We start from the raw sequence: 9,902 nt of genomic DNA on the forward strand, positions 1-9,902 counted from the left end.
GAGGAACTAGAGACCAAATTGCAAACATGCGCTGGATTATGGAGAAAGCCAGAGAGTTCCAGAAAAACATCTACTTCTGCTTCATTGACTACACAAAAGCCTTTGACTGTGTCGACCACAGCAAACTATGGCAAGTTCTTAAAGAAATGGGAGTGCCTGATCACCTCAACTGTCTCCTGAGAAATCTCTATGTGGGACAAGAAGCTACAGTTAGAACTGGATACGGAATAACTGATTGGTTCAAAATTGGGAAAGGGATACGACAAGGCTGTATATTGTCTCCCTGCTTATTTAACTTACATGCAGAATTCATCATGCAAAAGGCTGGACTTCAGATATGCTGATGACACAACCTTGATGGCAGAAAGTGAGGAGGAATTAAAGAACTTTTTAATGAGGGTGAAAGAGGAGAGCGCAAAATATGGTCTGAAGCTCAACATCAAAAAAACTAAGATCATGGCCACTGGTCCCATCACCGCCTGGTAAATAGAAGGGGAAGAAATGGAGGCAGTGAGAGATTTTACTTTCTTGGGTTCCATGATCACTGCAGATGGTGACAGCAGTCATGAAATTAAAAGAGGCCTGCTTCTTGGGAGAAAAGCAATGACAAACCTAGACAGCATCTTAAAAAGCAGAATAAAAAAATTCCTTCAGTAGCACCTTAAAGACTAACTAAGTATTTATTTTGGTATGAGCTTTCGTGTGCATGCACACTTCGTCAGATACCTAGCTATCTGAAGAAGTGTGCATGCACACGAAAGCTCATACCAAAATAAAAACTTAGTTGGTCTTTAAGGTGCTACTGAAGGAATTTTTTATTTTACTTCGACCCAGACCAACACGGCTACCTACCTGTAACCAGAACTTAAAAAGCAGAGACATCACCTTGCCGACAAAGGTCCGCATAGTTAAAGCTATGGTTTTCCCAGTAGTGATGTATGGAAGTCAGAGCTGGACCATAAAGAAGGCTGATCGCCAAAGAATTGATGCTTTTGAATTATGGTGCTGGAGGAGATGCTTGAGAGTCCCATGGACTGCAAAAAGATCAAACCTATCCATTCTGAAGGAAATCAGCCCTGAGTGCTCACTGGAAGGACAGATCCTGAAGCTGAGGCTCCAATACTTTGGCCACCTCATGAGAAGAGAAGACTCCCTGGAAAAGACCCTGATGTTGGGAAAGATGGAGGGCACAGGTGGAAAGGGGACGACAGAGGACGACATGGTTGGACAGTGTGTTCTCGAAGCCACCAACATGCGTCTGTCCAAACTGCGGGAGGCAGTGGAAGACAGGAGAGTCTGTCGTGCGTCCATGGGGCGTCCATGGGGTCACGAAGAGTCGGACACGACTAAACAACAACATAACAGAGGAGGAAGTTAGATCAGCAATTGACTCTATGAATGTGCAATCAGCACCTGGATTGGATGGGTTAATGCGGTGTGTGTATTATAAGCATTTTAAGGATATATTAGTGCCACATGTCTTTCTGCTTTTGGATCTGGGGGAAAGAAAACATTCGAGCGCATCAAAATGGTATTTGCTGCAGGCAGGTGCAAAAATAAAAAGCCCGCTGAAAAGACAAAAAGCCGGCACAGCGAGGACCCGCTTTTCAATATTAGGGTCGCCCCTAAGAAACTACCGTAGCTGCTTACGTGCGCAGGGCGATGCCAGTCCAATCCAGGCCGCCGCCGCCGCCGTCCCACCCACTACCTCCCTCGGGCGCGAGAATCGGAGGGAGGTGTGGACTTTCTCCTCTCCGCCCCTCGAGCGAGAGACAAGGAAGCTTCTACGTGCCTTTAGCTCCGCCCCGCTCCGCTCCCGCCAGGCCGGGAAAGGAAGGGAGGGGAAGGGGCGGAGCCACGCGCCTCCCGCTATAAAAGAGCCCTCGGGGAGAGGCGCGCCCTTGTTTCCTGCTGCTGTTGTCGAGCGAGCAAGACGCAGATTTCTCTTTCCTGAAAGTAGCAAGCGGGTGATCGCCTGAAACAAAGTCGCAGCCATGCGGGAGATCGTGCACATGCAAGCCGGCCAGTGCGGGAATCAGATTGGAGCCAAGGTATAATGGGAAAGCGGGGGCAAAGGAATTTGGTGGTGGGGGTGGGGAATCTATTGTTCGTGAACCCGGCTGTGCGGGGACCAGCCGTATCGTTTCCCTTTCTTGCGTCTCCAGTGAAACGCATTAATCGCCACCTAAGAATTAAGCTGAAGGAGGGGGGAAGGGGGAGGACAAAGCACTAGGAAAACCCTCCCCGTGGTTATGTCTACGATGCGCCCCCCTTTTTTGCAAAGCTGCGGATGCGCCATCTTTCCCTGCCCCTCCCTGCCGCTTCATGATAGGGCAGATCTTGCGGGAAACAATGAAGGCCTTCGCTTTCCATCGTGGCCACATCCGTTTCACACAGTGTATTTCCCCTTCCTTAACCAGCTAGAACTAGAATCAATCCAGTTATAACGGTAAGCTTTTGTGTTGCCTCGCCCCTCTGCAGAGGATGCAGCCTGTATTTAGAGCTGCGTTCAAGCTGGTTGAGTGTGTGCGTGATTGTGCAAAGCCGGAAGCCAATTGGCTTCTTTCTTTGTTAAACTAGCTCCCCCCCCCTCCTCCAACAGTATGTCCACCCGTGAAATGTAACAATCCTGCCTTCTTAATGCCCTGTTGGCATTGCTTTGTGTGAAGGGAATCTGTCTCGTCATGGCGCAGTGGGTCATGTGCTTGCAGTATGGTGGCTAAGGTGTGGCCGCAGCAGCTGCACGTGTTTCGTCATTCTTTCTCGTCGCACTTGCTAAATAGCTCTCCAAAATTCCCATTTCAGTTCTGGGAGGTCATCAGCGATGAGCATGGCATTGACCCGACAGGCAGCTACCATGGAGACAGCGACCTGCAGCTTGAGAGGATCAGCGTCTACTACAATGAAGCTGCTGGTAAAAATGGAGTGCTTGTCTTTTTAAGGAACTGCTTCTAGCTGCCTCCGGAAAGAAGTCTGTTGCCCATTTACAGAAATCTTGATTGATAGATTGCAAAGCTTACAACTAGTTAAATCTGCAGATAAATATATAGTACTTGCAAAGAGCCTTTTTATTTTTATAAACGGGTGCTCTTCCTATTTTTGGTGTCCAGCCCCACCTTAGAAGAATTTCCATCTTTGTTCTAAGATGGAGCCTGCCTGTCATAAGCTCCCTAATTATGTGTTTTCAAACTAAAAATACAGACTTGGTAAGAAGAAGAAAAATACAAACCTGGCCAATAATTTGGTGCTGTACTAAAGGATTTAAAATTCCTCTTTATCTGTCTGGGATGGGGCCAGAAAAGGAATTAAATTAATTAAATTAATTAATTTAATTTAATTTAATTAATAAAAACAGGTTTTTTGTGCTGAGGAGGGGACATTGACATTGTTTGCTTCTGGATGTGAAAGGTTATTTATTATTTCTGTAATTGAAATCGAATAACCTCGTAATAATAAAGCTTTGCAGACAAAACTTTCCATGGGTACCTATGAAGTGCAGGTGCGAAAGTGACTCTGGCTGCTGCTGTCTCTATGCACATATGTGCACATGCAGGCCAACCTTGACAGGTGAGCAGGATATACCACCTGCCAATCACCGGGTGTCAGGTGGTAGTAGTGGTAATAGTAGTAATATTTTTTTATTTATACCCTGCCCACCTGGCTGTATTTCCCCAGCCACTCTGGGCGGCTCCCAGCAGAACATTAAAAACATGGTAAAAGATCAAATACTAAAATATTTCCTAAACAGGGCTGCCTTCAGATGTTTTCTAAAAGTCAGATACAGTGGTACCTCTAGATATGCATACGTCTGTTTGCGTATCTTTCAGGATGCAAACACAGCAAACCCCGAAGTATTTTTCCGGGTTTTGCCACACGCTCATGCGCAGAAGTTGCACCTCCATTTGCGAATTCCTCAGGATGCAGCTGGAGTTCCGGAACGGATCTCATTTGCATCTGGAGGTACCACTGTAGTTGCTTATTTCCTTGACATCTGATGGGAGGGTGTTTCACAGGGTGGGCGCCACTACTGAGAAGGCCCTCTGTCTAGTTCCCTGCAACCTCACTTCTCGCAGTGAGGGAACTGCCAGAAGGTCTTTGGAGCTGAACCTTGGTATTCAGGTTGAATGATGGGGGTGGAGACGCTCCTTCAGGTATATTGGGCTGAGGCTGTTTAGGGCTTTAAAGGTCAGCACCAACACTTTAATTATGCTTGGAAACGTAGTAAGACCCCTGTTGAGATAGCTGATGGGCCACAACTTAGCTGGGTGGGGTATGGGGAGATACCAGTTCAGTGGTAGAGCAGGTGCATATCAAGTTAAAAGGACTGGATAGTGGTTGATGTGAAAGACCCTGCACACAAGGGAAGAATGATGCATGCTTTCCTCTGAGTTTGTATTGGAAAAGCGATTACAATAGAAAAATGGGAGAATCTATGGAAGCGGGATATGAAGTGTGTGACCAATTACGATTTGAAAGAAAACTTGGCTAAGATGTACAAAGGATTAAACAACATATGCAGGAGATGCCAGGAAGAACTAGGAACCTATTTACATATTTGGTGGAACTGCAAAAAAATTAAAAAAAATTGGGATGAAATATACAATGAATTGAAAAGAATTCTAAAATACCCTTTCAAAAAAGATCCGGAAATGTTTCTATTAGAGATAATAAGTGATAAGATAAAGGCCAATGACAGAGCATTAATTATGCACGCAACGGCTGTCGGCAGAACACTAATCGCAAAGAATCGGAAAAGTGAAATAGTATCAAAAAAAGAGGATTGGGTGGAAAAATTATCAAAATTTAACAATTAGAGCGGGGAGGACAAAAGGTGTAAAAAGAAAAATTGGGGGGAAATTGGAACTCATTTAAACAATATTAAAAAAAAACGAATAGAAAAAACCAACCTCTTAGCAGATATATGAAAGGCACAAAAAAAGGAACAAAAGAAGAATAGAGGAGAAAAGTATGTATAACAACATAAACTAAAAAACAAAAAGACCAGAGTAAAGGGTTGACTGGAAGTCAATTTTAAAGGGAGGGGGAGGGGGGGAAGGGAAAAAATCTTTTTTGTTATCCTTTGGTTTTTGTACATATATACAGTCAGATGGAAAGAATAATATGATTCTTGTGTTAAATTATGATTTACATATGATGCATATATATATTTATGTCTAGATATGATTTATTTATAATTTATTTATGATTTATATATATTTGGGTTTAATTTCTTGTTTCTTTAATTTTTTGTCTGTATTCTGTAATCATTATTTCGTTATTTAGCTATTTGGTTAATTATTTTCATTTGTCGTTAGTTTCGTTAGTGTTGTTGTCTAATGTTCTATTCCGTTTATGTGTTTTTATTTTGTATATGCATTTTAACTTCAATAAAGTTATATTTTATTTCCAAAAAGAGAGAGTTTGTACAAAGGTGCCGCTATGTAAAAACATACCGTATTTTTCACTCCATAAGACGCACTTTCCCCCTCCCCAAAAGGAGGGGAAAAGTCTGTGTCCTAAAGAGCGAATGCGAGAGCCAGAGCCACGAAGGCTAATGCTAGAGCCAGCGCAGTGGGAAATTGGCTCTTGGGCTGTTTCCGTGACGGTGAGCAAGGTGAGAGGAGAGACGGAAGGGAGCCCCTTCCACCCCTCCTTCCAACTTACTTACTTACTTTCCTCCCTCCCTCCCTCCCTCTTCCAACTTGAATAAAATATTGGGGGGGGCAGGTAAGCCCCACCTCACATACCGTATCAGCCTTTCTCAACCTGTAGGTCCCCAGATGTTGAACTACAACTCCCATCGCCCCCAGCTAGCAAGGCCAGAGCTCAGGGATTATGGGAGTTGAGGGATAATGGGAGTTGTACTCCAACAACATCTGGGGACCCACAGGTTGAGAACCGCTGCAATTGATCTCAAGACAAAGTGCATGCACACTATATAGAACAGGTGTGTCAAACTCAAATTCATCGGGGGCCGCATCAGCAGTTTGGTCACCCTCAAAGGGCCGGTTGTATCTGTAGGACTATGTGTCCACTCTTTATTATCATAAATTATTGTCACTGCATTCAATTATTACTGTTTTTTTTGTAATAATGTCAGTAATAACTAGCTCTGAAAGCAGAAACATAGTCAGAATAATGGCAAGTAGATATTCAAATGTACAATTATTGTACAATTTATTGAAAAATGATTTTTGGTAACTGCACTGGGTGGTGGAGGCTCGCTAGGGTTTCATGCAGGAGCTTTGCAGAGCTACTGGTACCTGGAGTGGAGATGCTGGGGTCCTTCTACATGCAGCTCCACGCGGCGCTGCTGGGTGCTTTGTCTGTGCTTCAGCAGCAGCAGCCGTTTCCAGGCGCCGAGCTGTGGCAGGAGGAGGACGGTTCAAAGTGCTACAGAGCACTGCTGCGTCCCAGAGGCTCGGCACTCTCCGTGCGGCGCTGCTGGGCCCTGACCCGGCAAGCTGCCTCCTCCTTCTCCTGCAGTGGCTCGGGGCGCTCCACGCAGCGCCTTTCTAACATCCCCAGGCCCCAGCTGTTTGTCGGCGCTTTGTCGGCGCAGCACTTCAGCAGCAAGGTCCCGCTGCTGGGTCCCGCAGGCTGGGGCGCTCGGCGGGCCACATGACGAGGTCTGGCGGGCCGGATTTGGCCCCCGGGCCTTGTGTTTGACACCCGTGTAATTCATAGAGTTGGAAGAGACCACAAGGGCCATCCAGTCCAACCCCCTGCCAAGCAGGAAACACCATCAAAGCATTCTTGACATATGGCTGTGAAGCCTCTGCTTAAAGACCTCCAAAGAAGGAGACTCCACCACACTCCTTGGTAGCAAATTCCACTGCCGAACAGCTCTTACTGTCAGGAAGTTCTTCCTAATGTTTAGGTGGAATCTTCTTTCTTGAAGTTTGAATCCATTGCTTCAAGAAAGAAGATTCTTGAATGACAATGCCCATCAACATGGGGGGGCAACTTCCTCCAATATTTAATGGGGGGCAAAGGCACCTAGGCCTCTAGGAGTTGGCTGCTATGCCTAGGACAATTCAAAAAAGCAAAATATTTTTTCTTTTTTTCCTCCTCTAAAAACTAGGTGCGTCCTATGGAACAAAAAATACAGTAACCATGGCTAGAGCATGATTAAGGCCTTTTTTCTGAAGCTGATGTCAGAAACCTGCTTTCTTTGTTTTGTTGATTTTACTGACTGAACACCTTGGAGTATAGCGGTTGATTCAAAATCTGTTCACAATTAGTGCTGCTACTTGATATAAAATTTTTTTTCTGAGTAACTGTGAGGGTTGCCAGGAGCCCAGTAGACTGCAGATAATTTAGTAAGGTCACTGCATCCATAAATTGTTCTTTTGTTCTTCCCGCAGGCAACAAGTATGTCCCCCGTGCCATCCTTGTGGACTTGGAGCCTGGCACAATGGATTCTGTCCGGTCTGGACCATTCGGCCAGATCTTTCGGCCTGACAATTTTGTCTTTGGTATGTAATATTCTTTCGGTGACTGTAGTCTCCCTTCTTGACAGGAGCGCAATGTATCTTGAAGCAGCTGCTCGATTGCTCATACCTACTCATTCCAAATGTTCTGCAAATCTCATCCCTATGCAAAACCTCTGACTTTTCTGCCTGTCCTGAGAGACACTTGAATTCAACTATGAGGAATGTTTGACTAATCCTGTACATTCTCCCTGTAACTTTTGATCATGTACTGAAACAAGGGCAAGGCTAGTTATGCCAGGTGGCATAAGGCCAAGGCTAGTTATGCCAGAAATCAATAGTTACTAAATTTGTTTCTGTATCCTTGTCTTTCTGCTTCTTCCTCTAGGCCAGAGCGGTGCTGGGAACAACTGGGCCAAGGGCCACTACACAGAGGGAGCTGAGCTGGTGGACTCTGTGCTGGATGTGGTAAGGAAGGAGTCTGAGAACTGCGACTGCCTGCAGGGCTTCCAGTTGACCCATTCCCTGGGCGGTGGCACAGGCTCCGGACTGGGGACACTCCTCATCAGCAAGATTCGGGAGGAGTATCCCGACCGGATCATGAATACGTTCAGCGTGATGCCGTCCCCTAAGGTGTCAGACACGGTGGTGGAGCCCTACAATGCCACGCTGTCCGTCCACCAGCTAGTGGAGAACACGGATGAAACCTTCTGTATTGACAATGAAGCCTTGTACGATATCTGCTTCCGCACACTCAAACTCACAACTCCGACATACGGGGACCTCAACCACTTGGTGTCGGCCACCATGAGCGGTGTCACCACCTGCCTGCGCTTCCCTGGCCAACTGAATGCCGACCTCCGCAAGCTGGCGGTCAACATGGTGCCATTCCCTCGCCTGCACTTCTTCATGCCGGGCTTTGCTCCCCTCACGAGCCGCGGAAGCCAGCAGTACCGGGCCGTGTCGGTGCCAGAGCTGACCCAACAATTGTTTGATTCGAAGAACATGATGGCGGCCTGCGACCCGCGCCACGGGCGCTACCTGACGGTGGCGGCCATTTTCCGGGGCAGAATGTCCATGAAGGAAGTGGACGAGCAGATGCTCAACGTCCAGAACAAGAACAGCAGCTATTTTGTGGAGTGGATCCCCAACAACGTCAAGACGGCCGTGTGCGACATCCCTCCGCGAGGCCTCAAGATGTCCGCCACCTTCATTGGCAACAGCACGGCCATCCAGGAGCTCTTCAAGAGGATCTCTGAGCAGTTCACAGCCATGTTCCGCCGCAAGGCCTTCCTGCACTGGTACACCGGAGAGGGCATGGATGAGATGGAGTTCACCGAGGCCGAGAGCAACATGAATGACCTGGTCTCCGAATACCAGCAATATCAAGACGCCACAGCGGATGAGCAGGGAGAGTTTGAAGAGGAAGGCGAGGAAGACGAGGCTTAGGATTGTGGGGGTTTCGTGCAGTGGGGCAAGTGTTATGGGGCAGTGTTTGTTCAACTCTAGTGCTGCATGCTTTTTCAGTTCAACTTGGTGCTTTTACTGTTGATTTCCCTCATTGCCCAAACCATTTGATTTGGAAGCACTTCTATAGGTCATGAGAACATTTCACCATAATAATGAAAAGTGGGTGCTATGAAGATCTCCACCCTTTAAATTGGGGCTGAAAGTGAACTTATTAAATTTTACCCTTAAGAATATACTTCCTTCCTTGTTAAGACTACTGTTGTCCTTCAGCTATATGTGTAAAACTATTGATAACGCAATTGTACTGCAGCCGTTTTATAAAAATTATAAATTTATAAAAATTTATAATTTTTATACATTTCTGCAGAGCTTACTTTTATCGTAGTTTATCTGAAATAAAGACTTGTCTGCTGCTCCATAGACAGGAAAGCTAACTACGTAAGCCGTATTGAAAATTCTGGAATCTAGAAATAGTAGTTTGGAAAGCCCATTGAAGAACAACCTGAGAACACCTCTACACATTTTGAAATATATTTAGATGATTATGATCTCCTTGGGGTGCTAACACTTCGTTAAAAGATAATGTTGATTGTCATCCTTGGGCTTCTTGGTGCGTTTCCTCATTGAGCGATGAGGGACCTGTTGTCTTCCAGATATTGTTGGATTCCAACTCCCACCAGCCCCAGTGAGCATGGCGAGTGGGAGATTTAATCCAACATCACTTGGGAGGTCACAGCATCCACATCCCTCTTTAAAGAAGCTGGAGTATACTTTGAAGGAAATGGCCAGAAACAGGTTTTCAATAGCTTCGTAATAAAACTATAGCCCAAATTGCCCTGACATTAAGGAGTACTGTTGTCCATTGAAATGTAAGTTGCTACTCTACCCCTGCTTGATGAAAGGAGAATTACAGCACAAATTTCATTTCTCCTGCAGATGGTCCCTCCATAGAGGTTGTGTCTAAGTAACTGGCCTACCACTACTCAATTCAAGAACTGC

The 9,902-nt window shown here is 45.9% G+C and overlaps 1 protein-coding gene across 1 annotated transcript; it reads left to right on the forward strand.

Annotated features, from left to right (window-relative positions):
- The first annotated feature begins 1,881 nt into the window (after positions 1 to 1,881).
- On the forward strand, positions 1,882 to 9,337 carry LOC118090531 (tubulin beta-1 chain). Its single transcript, XM_035126380.2, has 4 exons — positions 1,882 to 2,051; positions 2,806 to 2,914; positions 7,368 to 7,478; positions 7,822 to 9,337. The coding sequence occupies exons 1-4, from the start codon at positions 1,995 to 1,997 to the stop codon at positions 8,880 to 8,882; spliced, it is 1,338 nt and encodes a 445-aa protein (XP_034982271.1). The 5' UTR covers positions 1,882 to 1,994; the 3' UTR covers positions 8,883 to 9,337.
- The last annotated feature ends 565 nt before the right edge of the window (positions 9,338 to 9,902 follow it).

This window comes from Zootoca vivipara, chromosome 8 (genome assembly GCF_963506605.1).
Source record: "Zootoca vivipara chromosome 8, rZooViv1.1, whole genome shotgun sequence".
Taxonomy (NCBI): Eukaryota; Metazoa; Chordata; class Lepidosauria; order Squamata; family Lacertidae; genus Zootoca; species Zootoca vivipara.

Bases quoted from the DNA above. Each gene is read 5' to 3' on its own strand.
- LOC118090531 (XM_035126380.2), top strand. From the start codon at position 1,995: ATGCGGGAGATCGTGCACATGCAAGCCGGCCAGTGCGGGAATCAGATT. The intron at 2,915-7,367 runs GTAAAAATGGAG...TTCTTCCCGCAG, and splicing joins CTACTACAATGAAGCTGCTG to GCAACAAGTATGTCCCCCGT. The intron at 7,479-7,821 runs GTATGTAATATT...TTCTTCCTCTAG, and splicing joins GCCTGACAATTTTGTCTTTG to GCCAGAGCGGTGCTGGGAAC.